Raw genomic sequence first — 18,945 nt, forward strand, 5'->3', positions numbered from 1 at the left:
CAAACACCCTGTTGTTACATTTTTAGCTTTTCTCAGCTTTGATTATGGGATGATGTCTGTACATGGGCAAATTAGTTCCATATCCGAGAAACAAATTCCAGTATTTTATTGATACACATTTATTTTTTATGTTAATTGCAGTAATTACTAACTTTTTTCTCTCCACAGTCCTTCCTGACAGAGGTTCATAAACACCCACATGGTTACCTTTTCAGAACTTCCTTCCTTGCCTATGCAACACTATGTCACAAATACTGTATTGCCTTAAGCATCTGCCCTGAATCAGTTCTCAAGGTACAATACAATTTTATCTACAATTCACTGTTCTTAACTCATTATTATGAAATCAAAATTTCAAGATTTAGAATGCTGAGAAGACTGAGAAGGCAATCAGTCTCATTACTTGCCATGACTTTTGTTGTGGTGGGGGTTTTTTTTCTCTTAACAAGCTTCATATTTTTGTTTGCAGTTTGTTAATTGGTTAGTTGGAATAATTGTGTGAAATTCCTTTAAAGCAATTGATTAATATTATTATAATTGCTTTGGGAAAGTGTTATATTTTACATCATTTGCTGTTCACTGAAACTAGTAAGATCCAGCAGAGCATTTAAAAGTATTTAAAGGAATGTCCATCAGTTCCCCTTTCCAATTCCAAATTTCTGACACCCCCACATGCAGTTTATTAGTGTCCCATCCCTCAGCAGCAGCAAGTAGCAGAAGCAGGACTGAAAGTGGGGGAGGAAGCAAGACATGATATGATATACATCATATATCCCTTTGTCCCACAGAAAATGTAAGTGGGATTCAAGCCAACGGATTAGATTCTAGCCAGTTTTTCTGCTAGAGAAAAAGGGGTGAGGGTGTCTTTTGACCACCCCTGGATCTTTTTGAGGAAGAGGAGGATGAAAATAGATGAAATCATCTGAAATTTAGAACAGACGATCTTCGGCGGGGGGGGGGGGATCAATTCCTGCCAACCATACAAATTAGGCGGAAAACGAAGTTACAGCCACATATGTTTCTCATTAAAACCAATGGAAACAAAAAATAGATATAATTATGAAGTCGAACTTCATGCAGCAACAATGCATAAAATGATTTGTACTTTTGAAAGGAAAATCACAGCAACACACAATCTTTAATACTTCAGTTATATTCTGAAAACAGAGTACTAAGTGAAACGGTTCTATAAAAATTTCTAATTTGCCATCTCTTACATGTGAGTGACACAGTAGGCAGGAACAGGATGAGGAAAGCATCAGGCAACCTACCCTTTAGGCTCCCATGCTGGAGTATTCCAGGAAGCCTGTCTAGGTCACATTCCCATTCTTTCTGGGCATCCTACTGAGGACGCATTCCTCAGTTGTGCAGGTATTTTGCTCATCTCCAGCTCAGTTAGGAAATGGCTATCATACCTGTGGCAAAGCTGCATCATATGAGCCTGGCAATATTTACTTTTGGCTGGACTGAGCATGTGATGCAGCCACCACCCATGATCCCCCTCACATTTATGAAAAAAATTAAGGATAGTTTGCACAGTGATTGAGAATAATGGATTTGCAGATATCCATACTACCATCATTTATATGAATAAGAAAGTAGAAGTGGGGCCAAAACATATGCACAAATACATGACCACATTTATACTATGAAACCCAATTAAAGAAGAATCAGACATCCTCCTTTCCCTATTTCACACTCACATCTCACTTCTGTGCCACTGTTTATAGTTAGTAAAACCTGGATATACACAAGCTTTTTTCGTTTGGGACCCCAGATTGCCAGTATCATTGTTATGACAGTTAAACCGTTTTTCTTTTTATAGCCTTTGAATGACTTTGCAAATGAAGTGTTAAGCAGACCTAAGGATGATGATATTATCCTGCTTCTGCGATCATATGAAAATGTGCGACACCCATCCATCATGAAACCCTTCATGAAGTTCTTGCCAGGATCTGGACAGTCCGATTTGCCACTCCTAGTTCAGCAGGCTTTTGTGAGGTGTCTAAAAGGTTTTGCCAAGAAACATCCTACATGGGTAAGAAACAGCAACCTCTCTCTCTCTCTCTCTCTCTCTCTCTCTCTCTCTCTCTCTCTGTGTGTGTGTGTGTGTGTGTGTGTGTGTGTGTGTGTGTGTGTGTGTGTGTGTGTGTGTGTGTGTGTGTGTGTGTGTGTGTGTGTGTGTGTGTGTGTGTGAATGCATTATGTAACAGTCATATTTCTCTGCCATTATAACACAGGATTTTTCTTTTCCAAAGCATGGTTGTATTAGGATAGAACAGCTTTAGAAGCAACTTGTCAAGCACTCATACACCCACTTTTCATTGTTCTGATGTGATGGCTCATAGAAGGATAGAAACACATTTTTAAATAACAAATGGGGACCTACAAGAAACTTGCTGGAGCTTCTATTCCTTGCTATTCTTTTGCTTCCTTCCCTTTCCTCTTACTTCTCTCTCACCCTTTCTCTCTTCTGCAACTCCTTTTTTCCCTCTTCTTCATTTCTGTCACTTTCTCTCTCTTTCTGCTCCCCACCCCATCACTCATCCACTCTTTCTGCCTGCCATCGCTCTCAGCCACCCACCTGCTCCCCCCCCCCACACACACACAGCAGCAGAGGCAGCAGCAACTCTCCTGGAATAACAATGAATCTCCCAGCTACAAAGATTAGTCTTCCTTAGGGTTGCCAGAATGGAAAATTCCCAGAGATTTTTGGGCACAGCCTTGAGAGGATAAGGTTTGGGGAAGGCAGCAACCTTAGTAAGATGTAATGCCATAGACTCCACCCCCAAAGCAGCCATTTTCTCCAGGAGCACTGATCTATGTCATCTGTAGATAAATGGTAATTTCAGGTGATCTCCAGGCCTCACCTACCAGTTGGCAACTTTAGTTCCCCTAAAGGAAATGGCTGCTTTGGAGGATATATGGCATTTTACCCTTCTGATGTCCTTCCACTTCTCAAACTCCACCCTCCCAAAGCTCCGCCCTTCAAGTCTCTTGGAATTTTCCAACTGCAGTTGGCAATCCCATCTCCTTCACACCCACCTGCCTATTTACCTTTATCTGCCCCTCTGTCTTAAATGTTCTGTCTTCTCCCCATCTGTAGCCAATACCTTGGAAAATTACAATCTTTCTCCACATTGGGGGCAAAAGCATTATTCTCCTCTCGTTTTTATCCACACAAAAACCCTATGAGGTAGGTTAGGCTAACTATATGGGACTAGCCCATAATCAGCCAGTGGACTTCCATAGCAAAATGAGGGTTCAAATCTGGATGTCCCAGCCCCTGCTGTGAAGTTCTAACTGCTACCCCACCCTGGCTTTCATAGGATGGCTGTTACTGAATAGCAGTAAGAAACTAGGGTTAGTAGAGTCAAGCAAGTCAGATGGTATCAAGTCTTCCAAAAGTTGCTGTCAGGCCTACCAAGTAGAAGCTGGTTACAACTAAACTTCAAAACAGCAGAGATCTGCTCCCTAGAGAAAATAGCTGCTTTAGAGGTGGAATGTATGCCATTGCTGAGGTCTCTTCCTTTACCAAACCCTGCCTTCCCCTACCCTCCCAGGGCATAATCCCAGTTGTTCTAAATATTCCGCATACAACTAACATCCCCCACCCAAAAGTAACTACCCAAAGTTCCATAATACATGGCTCGTGGTTGTACCTGTATTAATGATATGTGTCCATGCGTAAAACAAAAGAAGAATAAGGTTGTATCAGTCTAATGAAAGTCAGAGAGAAAGGGGGTGGGGATGATGCTGCCCCCTGGTGATTGTATGAAAAAGATGAGTCTGTTAGAAGAAAAGGGAAGATACTAATGGAATGTCATAATTACAAAATAGTATAGCCTGAAAGCAAAAAAGCAAGATCACATAAGTTTTTAGGGAGACATATTATTAGATCACATAGGCATTCAACACTGAGTCAATTCATTGATTTATTGACACCAAATGGATATATTGTATTCAAAAAAGACCACATAAGGACAGATAAAAGGTAGGTTGGTTGTAGGGAGAGAAGAAGAGACAGCAGCAGGGAAGGAGAGGATACAGGAGTATGGAAAGAAGAAATAGTGTGTGGAGGGGATACAAGGGAAAGTGAGGTAGTCCCTGCAAATTCCTGCAGGTTCCCTACTCTAGAACCAGACATAGCTCAGACAGCACCTCACAACTTGGCTAGAGTTTTCCCTGGAGGAGAATACTTGATGGAGAGAAAAGGGGAAGAAACAGAGGCCGTTTCCGCACAGCCTCCAGTCGCCCCCACACCGCCAAGAGTTCTGGTGGCGTGGAGGCGGAAGCCCATTCGCATGCAAGCATGCGAACGGGCCAAGCAGAGGCCGACAGACGGCAGGCGGCTCCGCACGGAGCCGCCTCTTCTCCCTTCTGCGCCCCACTCACGATGTAGATGGGTGGCCTGCTGGAAGCGTCGGCCCACGCTGCCCTCCGACCCCTGGAGGTGGGAGGACAGTGTGGGCGGGGCTTCCAACGCGCCAGCAGACGACGGTTATCGTGAAGTGGGGCGCAGAAGGGGAGACAGCGTCTTCCCGGCAGCGCGGTTACGCACCGCGCCGCCCGGAAGACGCTTCCTCCCCAACAACCACCCTTTAAAGCGTTGTTGTTTGGAGGCGGCCTGAGGCCGCCTGGAGGGAAGCGGAGTCAGGTGTCGCCCGCTGCTGCGTTGCAGCAGTGGCGCCTGTGCGAACGGCGGCCTGGGGGCGGCGTTTTTAGCGCCCCCAGGCCGTCGTTAATGGGCCGTGCGGAAACGGCCAGACATTTGGAGCTGAAAACAGTTTGGCTGGTTGGAAATGGAAACAGTGTGTGGGATTTAAAAAAAAATTAATTTACAGTTTCTCAGTCTATAGACAGAAACCAGCTTTGAACATATCTGACATATTGACAGTCATTACCTTCTTTTTGCAGGTAAGACGTACTAGCATGCAAATATACCAAAACCGAAAGCTTCCTGATTCAACCCGAATACTTGCTGCATGGAGTTTGCTTTCAACCAAACCAGATCTTCCTGTTTTGATGATTTTGGCTAAATCTCTGGCCTATGAACGTAGTGCACAAGTAGAGTATTTTGTCATCTCTAGCCTGAGCATGTTGGCCACCAGCTCAGCTTCAGATCTACAAGCAGTGTAAGATTAATAAGAACACTGATTTCCTTTCAAGGGGGGGAACGGGCATCAAATAGCAATAACAAAGGGAAAAGTTATAACATTTCTGTTTTCCCCACCCAGAGCTTTTGCTTGCAGAATGGTCCTAAATATAGTAAGATCAAAATATGAACAACCTAAGTATGCAGTTGGCAAATTTTTCATCTTTACCAAAGGTAAGATACATATTTTCTATCTTTTGTTTATCACTTCAAGCAAGTCATCTGATTCAAAATTAAATGTCAATAGAACATTTTCAGAATCAGGCATCTGTAGCACAGCTCAACACCCTAACATTGGTGATGCTGGTGAAATGACTGTTGAGTTTGTCATAGATTTTTTTTTTTTTTTTGGGGGGGGGGGGGTCCTAGACTAAAGGAAATAATTTTCAAAGTAAAATGCAAAGCCATAATTTGGAGTTCTTGGAACTGTATCTGTAGATCAAATGTACTAAAAAAAATCTAGCAAACATTTATTTTATTTTTTAAAATCTAACTACTTTCTCAATGAGTTGTTTTTGTATGCTTTGCAAAGTTACATGCTTCTAAATCCATCGACTTCTTAAAGACCTCATGCTTCTAAACCCTTTGACTTTATAAACAATAACTTGCTTTGGCTCATTCCGCACACGCAAAATAATGCACTTTCAAGCTGCTTTCACAACTGTTTTTGCCATTCCGCACAGCTTCAAAGAGCCCTGAAAGCAGCTTGAAAGTGCATTATTCTGCGTGTGCGGAATGAGCCTCTGTTAAGGGTTTGTCAAGTCACTTCTAACTTATGGCAACCTTGTGAATTAATGGCCTCCAAAGCATCCACCATCAGTTTTGCTCAGCTCTTGCAAACTGAAGAATGTTTTGGCACTCCACCTCCCCAGCCTCGCCCACTGAGGCCTGATCCTTTCCACCTTCCCTTACCTGGGTGTTATCCAACCCGTTCTCAGTCTTAGGCTGTTGGCCTGCGGTGCCCAGGAGCTTGCATGCCCACAGCTTGGCTGGGTGCCCTGGCTCTCCCTATCACAAGCCGCAGACCTCCTCCCCTCATCTATCCGTATTCTCACACTCATCCACTTCCTCAAACTCCTGCTTCTATCTGCTTTCCAACACTTCTTCCTCCTCCACTCTCCTCCTGTCACTTCCACCCCTCTACTATGGTACAAATTATATTGAGCCAAGGATTAGAAACTCTTTAAAATTTTCAGTTTCTTAATCATGAACCATAAAATGAAAAACATGCTAATTTACAAAAGAGAACATTTCCTTCTAGTTCTGAACATGGGTAAGTAGTTTGGCTGTAGCCTACAACCCTGAAGAAAAATATGTGGGTTGTAAATGTGGCTCTCTGGTATGTCCAATTCCCTGTATGCCAACTACTACTTGAGCAGGAATATATTTCCTCCTTTCTCTCTCAGATGTAGAATGAGATTGAGAACTTCCTAGTGCTGGAAATCTTCAATCTAACTTCAGTTTGCCATGATGCCTGAATGTGTTTCTCAAGCAATGAGAGTTGTTCATTCCCCCCACCACACACACACACACACACACACACACACACACACACACACACACACACACACACACACACACACACACACACACACAAACAGAGGACCACAGTTTAATCCAGATAAGATGGAGGTTCTCAGTATTCCAGGTTCCTGAGTCCATGAGATCTAGGGTTTTAGATGGGATTGTATTGTCCCAGAAAGATCACATACTAGACCTGGGGTGCTCCTGGATCATCACTGTCTCTTGAAGTTAAGGTGGCAGCAGTGGCTGGTATGTCAGCTTCACCCTTTTTTAGTCAAAGGGAACATGGTCACAGTGTCAATGTGCTCTGGAAACCTCCTGATTAGGTTACTGTAATGCTAGGCTGGATGCTGGTACATCCTGCTGGTCCTCAAGGAACTTCACTGGCTCCCAATTAACTTCTGAGCCCAATTCAAGGTGTTGACTAACATATAAAGTCCTAAATGGGTTGGACCCTGCCTTCCTAAAGAAATGCCTACACCCATATGTTCCAGTGTGGGCATTGAGGTCACAGCGGGAGGTTCTACTTGTGGTGCCTGCCCCTGCTGAAATATAGGGGCTGGGAGAGCAGGGGACTTTCTCTGTGTTTGCCCAAGACCTTGGAACAATATCCCCTCAGATGGCCACTAGGAACCTACGCTTTACGGGTATAGGCATCTGGTGAAGACTTTCCTCTTCACCCAAGCCTTTAGTTAGTCTTCCTTGATGCTCCCTCTATGATGCTGCTGGTTGGGGAGTGGGTGGGTGGGTGGGTGGGGGTAGGAATGAAATTGTAATTTTTGCATGTTGTGATGTTTTAAAGGGGATGTTTTAATATGCTATAGTGTTTTAGTGTGCTGCCTAGAGGTCTGGTATGTATGCAGGTATAAATAAATAAAATAATCTGGATTTACAACTACAGTTTATAGGGAAGAAACAACTCCACTTTCCCCAGGATTTTGCATCAGAACTTAGTGAAGGTGGGTTAAGATGTCAAAACCAGAACAGTTCAATAGTAGTTCACTTACAATAACAGAAGAAAGCACAGTGACAAACAGTCTAGAGGCACAGGTAACAAACTAGATTTCCAGTAATAAGAATATCTCATTAATGGGAATGGAAGCATCAACATGGCTAGCTGAAATCTAAAACCAGCAAATTTCCCAAACAACTAAAACCTGTGGCATCCTTCTTTATATACATAGTGTAAAACTAAGGATCTAATTTCATTCTTCAGCAAAAATATCATGCCCATATATTTACAAACTAATTTACTGTTTGGAGGAAAAGAAAAGTCATATAATAAACATAGTATGTGTCAGGCCAAATGCCAAGTATTTTCATGCACATTATATATTTAATAAAATGACCAATTCTATGTACAAATCCCCATGAAAATTCTGATGATTTGATGTATATCCTTGGCAAAATAACATATATTTACAAATAAGTTCCACATGTGTAGCACATCTGTTTTATTTTAATCCATTTGTACCCCACCCTCCTCTGCCAAAGCCATTTTAATAAATCTAACTAATTTTAATTAAAACCTTTGACATAACTGATTGTTAAAAATAGCATTGATAAAGTTAGAATACTTTTCTTTTGCAATATAGTGTTGGTTATTGCTATCTGGTTCATTGTCTCATGATCATTTAATCTATCCATTTATCAGAATAAAAGCCCAATCGGGGCGGGGGTCAGACTCATTTCAGGAGGAGGCATAGCCCTGTGCTGATGCATTTGCCCCCTCTTTTAGCGCACAGGGCAAATGCACTGGTGGAGGGGAGAGATGTGTGGGTGGGTGGGCACCCCTCAGCTCTGCAGCTACAAAAGCTGGAAGTCCCAGCTATGGCAGAGCTATGCTGGTGTCTAGAATGGATACCAGCTTGAGAGTAGGGGTCAAGGCACCCCTGAAGGTGGAACCAACATTAGTCAGCTCCCATCTTGAGTTTGCGGTCAGTTGTACCACAGTCCTGGACATGGACTTAAGTCACCCTTTGTGGTGATGTAAATCCATTGGCCTCAATGGAGAACTTTCTGGTGACAGGGAGAGTTTTTGCTGTTTTCTCCCTTACCGCACCTTCAGAAAACCTTCTGGAGGTGGCAGGACGGCATGGGAGCAGTGCAGTCCCCAGTCACCTCCACTGTCTGGAATGTGCTGTAAGTGCTGTATAATATGCCTGTGAATGCCATAATATAGGAGAAATATGCCCACAACCTTGTAGATATATACAAAGCAATAAAACCAAAGCAAAATGTTTTTCAAAAGCAGTATGCTGTCCAAGACCTGAGAAGTTATGACAAGCACAGAGCAACAGCAGTCTGTCAAAGGGCATTGGCTGCAGTCTGTGTATTGAGTACGAATGATCTTCCTGTAGCCTTCCGCTCTTGCCAACCTCCTGTACCATGCCCAACCACACTACACCTTTTATGTGTGAAATCCTCTTTTTTCCATCTACCAGTGGTAATAACAGTTGGGATGATTTGCATTGACAAAAATGCAAAATTAAATCCTTTGAAAAAGACCATATCCTGAAATCAGTGGTTCTCTTCTACACAGATATAATTTTCACACTCATTATTCTCTTATGGTTTTGTGTAATCTGGCTTGTTTGGTATGTATGTTTATTGTTGGATGTCTCTGCATCTTTCTGTCCCCATTTGTTTTCCAGCTAGAACAATTAAAATGTTTGCTTCTCTCAACCTTTCGGGAGATCTGCTTATTGTCTGCTTCCATCTACATGAACTTCTGCTTCTGCATTCCCACCAACACTACAGGGAAGCTCTGTATTATTGGGAGTTAATACCCCCACCTGTCCATTCATTAGGAGACATGTACAAGACCTGAGTACCTCTATACCCACGATGTTCTGAATAGCCCTGCATGCCTTCACTCCAGACCTAGCAATGCTTACCTCTGCCTAGCTGTCAGAGAAGCCCCAGATAATGAAATACCTAATCCAAATGTGTTCCAATCTTACATAGAATCAGAAAGCTCTTCCAAAAAAAACTTACCTGATTCAATGATCAATAGGAAAGGGAACTACTGTGCACAGGAGCACAGATCAGATGGTTCTGTTTAAAAGAAACATGAGCAAACTCTTCTAACTTGGCAACAAGATGTATCTCTCTCCCCTCTCACACTCCCTCTATCTCATGCCTGATGGATCTGAAACAGAATAAGCATCAAAAAGGTATAAGCCTCAAAAGATAAATCAAAAAGGTATACAGAAGTTTGACTTCTCATTATTTCCAAATCTTATAAATTTTCCTATTCTGATACTTGCAGTACCTATCATAGAATACAGTCCAGTTGTTCTATGCAGATGAACATCTCTAGTACAGATCCCTGCTATATCTCCCACTGAATCCAAAGAGATGTTGGATTGAAGGCACACCTTTACAGGCACAACCCTTTTGACAGTCCAAAATATCATGCCCCAGTAGTTTTCATTACTCTCAGGCTGTTTCCGCACGGCCGTCGAGGCGCCTCCACGCCGGCAAGAATTCTGCCGGCGTGGAGGTGGAGGCCGTTCGCATGCAAGCATGCGGATGGCCTCTGGAAGGCGGCAGGCTCCATCAGCCTCCCCACCTCCGTCCCTCCGCCGTTGGAAGCCTGCTGGCGTTGAAGCTCATCACGCTGCCCTCCGACCTCCAGGGGTCGGAGGACAGCGTGGGCGGGGCTTCGACGGCCAGCAGGCTGACGACGGGGACAAGGTGAGTGGGACGGGGAGGGGAAACAGCGTGTTCCTGGCGGTGCTGTTCGCACCGCGCCTCCGGGAACACGCTGTCTGGAGAAAAACAACCCTTTAAAGGGTTGTTTTTCAGGGCGGCCTGACACCGCCCTGGGGGAGGGGGAGCGACGCCTGTGCGAATGGCTCCCTGGGGACGGCGTTTATCCCGTCCCCAGGGCGCCATTTAAGGGCCGTGCGGAAACGGCCTTACAGATGTAGTTTTTTGGCCATTTTTCCTAAGATGCTGTTTTTTTGTTAAGCAATTAGGAAATTGATCATCACTGTGCTGGGCTATTTGAAGAACAAATGGAACTTATTGTGCATTGTTATTTTGCCTTTTCAGAGTCTATTATGGCTGGTATGAAAGCTGAAGTTTTCATTCTGAATACTGCAGGAAGTATGTTGCCAAATTTTATGTCAGCCAAATTTGAGACAAAATTTCTTGGAAATCGATTTTCTCCTTTTGAGGTAATTAGGCATTTTAAATCATTGATTTCATATTAACACTGAATTTTATATTTGCTAGTAAGTATAACAGTAGGTACTGGGAAGTTTTGATGGGTATCTTATGCAGTTGGGCCATTTAGATGGGACATTTCCACCTTTTAAGAAATGTGATAAAATACATTGAACTGCAGCTCTGAGGTGTATACATTAATAACTACTGGGCAGGCTTCCTGGAAGGACTGGATCCAAGCTTCTGTGAAAAGTTTCTTACTTTCTCCTGTTGGTCAAAGTTCAGGAACCCTCTGGGACAATATATTGTGTGGGAATGTGGAACTTGATAAAATTGTACCTTCCTCTCTTGCATGAACAGAGCTCAAATTCACAGAATATACTCTACAGGGGTACTGAGGGTAAATTTAGTCTAATTGATCCTTGTTGCTGTAAGCCCCATATAGCATCACATATTACTGTGGAAGATCCCTTGATGCTTAGCAGTGGCTTCATGGAGAGCACAATTGGTAGAGGGAGGGAAAGGTTAGACTCCTCAAACTTAGGCTCATTCCGCACATGCAGAATAATGCACTTTCAAACTGCTTTCAGTGCTCTTTGAAGCAATGCGGAATAGCAAAATCCACTTGCAAACAGTTGTGAAAGTGGTTTGAAAACGCATTATTTTGCCTGTGCGGAAGGGGCCTTACTCTCTTTATAGTGTCCTATGGCTTTATTCTTAGTGATAAGATCCACCTACATGAGACCAAAATAATTTGTTATGTTTTTAAATAAAGGTTTTCCACAACATGACAGACCTTCAGTTTTAATTTGTAATTCATTTATATTCTTCTTTTTACTGCATTAGAATCATTCTTACTTCCAAAGCTGATAAAAGCAAAATATTATGGATACTTCCTTATTAAATTAACAGTTAAGTCAAACTTTATGTCAATGAACTGCTTCTGTGGGACTCCAATAAAGGCCCCCTCATTGTGGGTTTAATTATGAAGTCATAAGTACAGTTACACCCTACTAAGTTCACTGAAATAAATAGGCTTGTAATGGTATTATTCTGAATAGGATTGCTATGTAATTGTGTTAAACATAATTGGTTTAAAAGCTGACAGTTGGTTGATTAAAAAATGTAATTGATTTACTGTCTGATATATATAAAATAATCCTTTTCACAGTTGTGTGTGTTTTTTTCCACCATCAAAGATGGGTCTAGGAATTCCATATCTTTCAGAAATCTTAGGAAAAAGAAGATATGAAGCTGACAGTGATAATGACAGGTCTGTCGATGCAAGGAAGCTTCTGAAAATGGTAAATGAACCAGTAAAATAAATCTAGAAAAGAATTAACCACAGAAGTACTATGACCATTTTAATAAGTTTCCACTTATTGTAAATAGCGTTCTGGCCAGAAAATGATGCCTCGTGAAGCACCTCGTGTGGGAGGATATGTGCAAATGTTTGACCAGAACATCTTCGTTGGATCAGCAGATTCGAAGGCAATTGTGGAAGCATTACAGGTGCCACTTTTGATAGAACTGTCAAATTCTTTTTCTTTTCCTTCTTAAAGTCCTTGAACAGTCTTGATTTAACAGTTTGAGCAAGTCCAATGAACTTTGATCCCCAGTTTCACTGACAGGCTTTCTCCTGGGAGAAAATCGTTAATGTGGAATGCGGTGATCAATTTCTTTTTGTTTAAAAACAGCACATTTATCGTTACAGGAACTCTACAGACCAGAACGCAGAGACTCTTGGATAACTAATTTTACATATAGCCTTCAAAAAGGTGTTGCCATTCAGTGGGTCAAATCTTTAACTTCTGTTGATGCCAGTTACGCTGTGGCTGTATGTACTGGTTTACCTTTGGAAAGAAGCTTGACACATTTTGCTATCACAACATTAGCAGGAAGTGGTAAGGCAGCAGAATATCATTCCCAATTTTGTGGAGTGGGTCAAAAATTATATTGTACCAGCTGTTAGGGTATGCCAGAAGCATGTTCTAGGTCTAGGATATACTGGAAGTAACTGTTATTTTGTACACAATACCAGGCAGAATCACCCTGATCAGAATTCTATTGTTATTTTTGTTTTATCATGGAAGCCCTGCCATTAATGAAAGCAGGGAAAAGAAAACTTTAAAATTGTAATCCTGAACTTGTTCCACTAAAACAGGTGAGACTCAAGATGTTAAGGATCAGGAAGTTTTGTGAATAAATGGTTAGCATTGCTTGCAAATGGGAACTGTACTCCAAATATAGAAAATTCAAGATTTTTCATAAAGTCCTATAGACAAACTATGCCAAATTTTAACTAACTAAATGGAAGGATGATAGTTCACATTATATATGGCCTTCTTTGTCTGGGCCTCCTATTCCTTCGTAAGTAAGGAATAACTTACGGCACATAAATATCCACTTTTTCAAAGGCAGTAGTCATCATACACACTTTTTCACTGCTCCTTTTTAACAGCTAAAGCCTGGTTTACTCCTGATCTACCACAAAATCGTATCCTGTCCAAATTAAATCCTGCTGATGTTAGACTGGAAACCAAGTTGTCTTTCAGGTAAATAAAATATTCAGATACACAAAATCCCCAACTCCTAGAAAGTGGTAAAATTAGTCCTTATTTTTGCCTGAATTCGCCCAGATTTGGGCCAAATTTGGTATTTGTTTCATTCGAATCTCCAAGCCTAGTTTTAAAGTTATTCATGTTATTCTACATTATCAGCATAGACAAGCGTATGATCTTCAGGATGGGAATCCGAAACTCTCTGCTTCTGGCTGGACTGGAAGAATATGGCAAACTGACTGTAAATCTCCCTATCAACGCTGCTGTTGATGTGAACCTTAGGAACAAAAACTTCAAGCTCGAAATTCCTCCATGCAAAGAGGAAACTCACATATTTTCTCTAAGGTAGGCTGAATTAGGGTTTTTTTTCTCTACACAAATGTATTTCATGATTAACGCTGATTTTTTTCATCAATGGTTTTGTGATAGAATAATTATATTAGAACTAACTTAAAGAAAAAGAATGCAGCAAATGAAGTTTTTTTAAAAAAAATGTTAGAACTCTTTATCAGGCTCTATGCTAAGCAAGCAAACCAAAAGGGAGAAGGTGATATTTGAGAATATGATGGAAAAGCTCCAGACTGAGAATGCCGTATGTAATAGGTTTAAAAACAGAATGAAGAAGGCATGACACAGAGTTAACCTGTAATTATATTTAGCCATATGGTATTAAAGAAAGCTACAGAAAGAATAAACTAGCACTGATTCTATAGTTCCTCAGGATGGAAACAGATTGTAATTCTAAAATATTTACATGAAAATAAACTATACTAAAATTAATGCACGTATTTCAAGTAAATGAGTTTTAAAGTGATCAGTCTGTTTGACAGTAAAAAGTTCCACCAATGCTTCAGAAAGGTGTATTAGCTTCATTGCAGAACTAGGACAATGCCAAATTCTCATTAGTTTCATTTTTTTAGTATGAAAGTTGCCATTTTAAGGGGTATTGAAAAGTTCATGAAATTTCTGCTTTCCTGGTGTTGTATGACAAAATTTTGCCCTAAAATAATCACATGTAAACTAATGAGGTGGAGGCAATTGTGGATCAAGATACAAATATACGACCCGTTCTATGTCATTATTTGTGGTTCAGGAGAGCATTAATTCTAAAATATTAATTATGGTGATATGAAAATTTATTGAACTCTAACATAGCCTAAAATTTACATTTTAACCATTATTGGAATCTTTACCCCTTCTTCAACATAACCCCCTCTCCACAAAAACATATGCTCCCTACAGCCCTTCCAAACTTCAAGAGGATGTCATGCAGTTCTAATTCAGAGAATTTGAATTGCTTATCTGGTCCATATTTTGGCCATATTTTAGTGTACCAATAAATAAACACTTGCAATCATTTTTTTCTTCATAATGTTAAGATTAAAAATGAGCATATCTAAAAAAAGTGGTTTTTTTTTTTTAAAAACACCATTGTCTACTCTAGACATTAAGGAAGAACTTTGGAAAGCTGTCAGGAAAGGTACTATCCAAAATGTATCATCTACTTGCAGTGAAAAGCTGTTTAAAAATATACTTTAAGTAGTGCTTTCATTCTAGTCTTTTTTTAAGTATGAGCAGATCAAATAAAAATACCATCAGTTTACATATGTATTGTATTGAGGTGATTGTTCACAAATGTGCTTAACTAAGTATGCAATGGAATTTTTTTAAAAGGTAAAAGTCAGCATGCATGTTCTGTTTAAAGCATGAGATCACCAAGGATGTACTGAGAGCTATGTGCATTAGGTGGTCAGCATGACAGAATGTTCATACTTCATTGTTCACTCAGCCATAAATAGAAAAATACCAACTGCAATGCATAATCACTCAAACCACAGTTTCAGAGGGTAGCCATATTGGTCTGCTGTATAAAAGCATATTTTAGTCCAATTATACCTTAGATACCAAAAGGATTTTCAGGGTATGAGCTTTTAAGAGTTATATTCTGAAAACCTTGTTGGTCTCTAAGGCTGATTCCGCATGGGCCAAAAACAGTGGTATGAAAACGGTGTGAAAACATTATAAACCCTTTTACACTGTTTTAAACCCTTTTACACCGTTTTCACACCGTTTTCACACTGCCGTTTTTGGCCCATGCGGAATCAGCCTAAGGTGTTATTGAACCTATATCTGGCTGTCAAAATACAGTGGATTGGATCATATTTCCACAAAATTAAAATCTTTCTTTACAATATTTGTGCACTTTTTACTTATACAGAAGAATGTCATGGTTCTAAAGTTTATCTGAAAAAGTTTTCACCACCACCACTTCGAAACCCCCCCAACCCACACACAGATCTGCTTCATCTTATCCAACCATCTGTTGGTTCCTCTTAATTTTGAATACAAAGAAAAGTCTAACAGATCAATTGCCAGTGTGTAGAACAGTCCTGACTAAGTAAGTTAATGGGCTGCAATATAATCAACATACAGATGATATCCAGCTGTACCTTTCTTTTCCACTTAATTTTGAGGATGTTGTTGATGTTCTAAACCAGAGTCAGTAATGTGCTGGATGAGGGTTCAACAAGCTGAAACTTCATCCTGACAAGACAGGAATCTATAGGGACTTCAGATTGGTCCTTTCTTAGATGGGATTATACTGCCCTTAAAAAGTCACAGCTTGGGAGTTCTGCTTGATACAGACATCACCTTAGAAAATCAGGTGACTCAAAGTACAGTTTGAGCTAATGCAGCAGCTGTGCCCATTCCTGGTTCAGTTAGATCAAGTCATAGTGATTCATGCCTTAGATCTATCTAGACTGCACTATTGCAATATGCTCTACTTGAGACTACCCTTGAAGGCTGTTCAGAAGCTGCAGCTAGTGCATAATGCTGTGACTAGACTGCTGGTTGGGGCCAACTACTGGGAGCTTATGCCTTTGATCCTGCAGCAATTACACTGGTGACTGATTAATTGAGGGATTTATTTATTTATTGGCAGTCCTAATTGGAGCTATGTGGAATGTCCCAATCTCATCAGTTTTCAGAAGCTAAGCAGGGGTGATCCTTGGATGGAAGACCATCTAGGAGGACTTTGCAGAGGAAACCACTTTTGGTTTCTGCAAATCACTTCTGCTTAATCATTTGCCCTGAAAATCTCATGGCGTCACAATAAGTCAACTATGATTTGACAGCACATTACATATACTTGTAACTGGAGTTTGTGAAGCGTGTCTTTTAATGGGCTTTATAATAGTTTTTGTTGTGGTTTTGATAACATTTTATTTATATTCTAAGTCACCTTGAGTTTTGCAAGGGAGAAAATTGGCTAATAAATGTTTTAAATAAATAAAATAAATAAGTTGAAACTGAGTCACCAAGTCAGTCATGTCACTTGATGACTCTAATTTGATATCATAACTTCCCAGCTGAAAATTGCTGTCGGCATGTGCTAATATAAAATAATCATGCACATGATGTTTACACTGTGTCATACATTTCTCAAATAGACAACACCAGTTGATGTTGTAGTCACTGACTGCTGAGTGTATATGTGGATAAGAGAGAGCATATGATTTTCCCTTCACATCATGTATCTGACAATTCTATATTAGATCTTTAAGTGTACTTTTAAGGATTTTAATCACACAGTATAGTGCTTATTCAAAGTAAATGGATTGGGCTATTTGACTTCTTTCCAGTAGATTGTGTTGTCTATCAAAGAGGCATTAACTACCTCTCAAACCTAGTCAGCCATCCACCCCCACCCCCTAAGCAAACTGAAGTAGTCAGGAAGAGGAAGGGTCACACAAGGAGAGGGGTCTATTGTATCAGTCTTCTGAAAAAAACTTAATTGTAGCATCTCACTCATAGGCCATTTTGAAAGTAGAACAACCTCCCTTTGTCAGAAAATGTTGATTTATTCATTTTATACTTTTTCCCACAAAGAGGGATCACAGAATGCAAATACTTTCTGTACTATTGTTATCTGTTTTCCTGTTGAAGCCCCAGAACTGACTCTGGAAGCTTATTTTTACTTTGCTGTGGGATTCTGTAGTCATTGATATGTGGGAAGCAGCTACATTTGTTAGCTCTCTGTACTCAGTGGAAAAGTATTGATTCTCCACTTTTACAAGGTGGCAAAAGCAGACTGTTGGCTTTTTTAAATAAGTGCTGAAAGTAATTCCCCTCCCCTCACCCCCACCCCCACCCCCAAAATTCCAGTCTGAAAATGCAATCTGCTATTTGGCAGTCATTTAAATTATTGAATGTGAATAAAATGAAAGCAACGTCCTTTTAGTCTATTCTGCTCAGATGAGCTATCTAAAAATACAAATTGATTTGTAATTCCTTTCATCCCCTCAGCTTGTCTAAAAGAATATTTCGGTTCAGATTTTATTCTTGAAGTTTCTAGCATAGAACACAGCTGTCATGCCCTTTATCTGAAACAGAAAGGAAACAGAGCCCATGGGTGATAATGTGTTATTTATGTTTATTTGACTGAGATGCACCATATGAAGCATAACTGCATGTTTTCTGCAGTACCGTGAATTCTACAGGCACCAACAGGAGAAAGGAAAAAAAGATAAAAGGAATGTAAATCTGCCTTTCAGATACAGCAGATTAGGTGTTCATGGTCTTCACTGTAGTGTGTGAAGTGCATTAAACTTGACATGGGAACATAGATCACCTCCTAGTTTATAGCCATCAAGTCACCTTAGCCCATCCATGTTTCCAAAACAACCCTGAGGCAATTAAATTGCTTGTTTTCATGGAATACAATCAATGAGAATAATTTGGTTTCTCAGAGTAATGTGAACTGAAAATGTGAGGGAGAATAGTTAATGACCTATCACAAATTCTCCTGAACTACCAGCAGCGCAAAGATTCCTTGACTAAGAAAATTGTCAAAGATATTTACTGCTGGTGTTATACAACTAAGAAAAGCTTGTGCCTAAATAGTAGAATTCCCAGCATTAATGTTGGGGAGTGATTTGCCCGTGCCCTCTGGAATTCAAGGAAGCATGAAACCCCGATGGGTGCTAAAACGACTATATGACTGTTCAGTTTATATTTTCTTTATTAGGCAGTTGAAGATGGTTTTATTTAGAACTAAATTTGGTTAAGTTTAGTTGCAGTTTTGAGCAGTGATTTTAAATTTTGGTTTTATGTGTTTCATCAATTTTTGTAAGACACCTTGAGCTCCATAAAGAAGAAAGGTGTCAAATAAATGTTTTAACATAAAAAATAACCATGCCACCTCTGAGCAGGGTTCTGCTGCTGCCAACCCACCCTCCCATTAGGCATCATGGAATTAGCTAGTCACCAATGGAACCAAGCAGGAATTTTGGGGGTTCCCCACTAATTGGCTTTTGGGGTGGCTTTTTTTGCCTGTTTTGTGACATCAGGATGAAGGTTGGTTAAATAGGCCTGGTCACTTACTATATAGTCACTAATTAGTTTTGGCAAGGAATGGGAAGGCTGATTACAATAGTAAGCAAGCACTCAGAGTCATCTATAGTGGTGGAGAACCTGTCAAGGACAGTTCATCACTGCTTGTGTGGTGGGGTGCAGCTGGAAAAAGGAGAA

The 18,945-nt window shown here is 40.5% G+C and overlaps 1 protein-coding gene across 1 annotated transcript in view; it reads left to right on the forward strand.

The window, feature by feature from the left end:
• The window catches only part of LOC125433346 (vitellogenin-1-like), a 56,857-nt gene that overhangs the window by 14,121 nt on the left and 23,791 nt on the right, over positions 1-18,945 (forward strand). Inside the window, exons 10-19 of the mRNA XM_048497848.1 lie at positions 169-294; positions 1,826-2,038; positions 4,918-5,135; positions 5,238-5,329; positions 10,739-10,863; positions 12,052-12,156; positions 12,245-12,364; positions 12,567-12,756; positions 13,314-13,407; positions 13,573-13,758. Of these exons, the coding sequence (XP_048353805.1) occupies positions 169-294; positions 1,826-2,038; positions 4,918-5,135; positions 5,238-5,329; positions 10,739-10,863; positions 12,052-12,156; positions 12,245-12,364; positions 12,567-12,756; positions 13,314-13,407; positions 13,573-13,758 (1,469 nt within the window). The remainder of the gene's footprint in view (positions 1-168; positions 295-1,825; positions 2,039-4,917; positions 5,136-5,237; positions 5,330-10,738; positions 10,864-12,051; positions 12,157-12,244; positions 12,365-12,566; positions 12,757-13,313; positions 13,408-13,572; positions 13,759-18,945) is intronic.

Source organism: Sphaerodactylus townsendi, linkage group LG05 (assembly GCF_021028975.2).
Source record: "Sphaerodactylus townsendi isolate TG3544 linkage group LG05, MPM_Stown_v2.3, whole genome shotgun sequence".
NCBI lineage: Eukaryota > Metazoa > Chordata > Lepidosauria > Squamata > Sphaerodactylidae > Sphaerodactylus > Sphaerodactylus townsendi.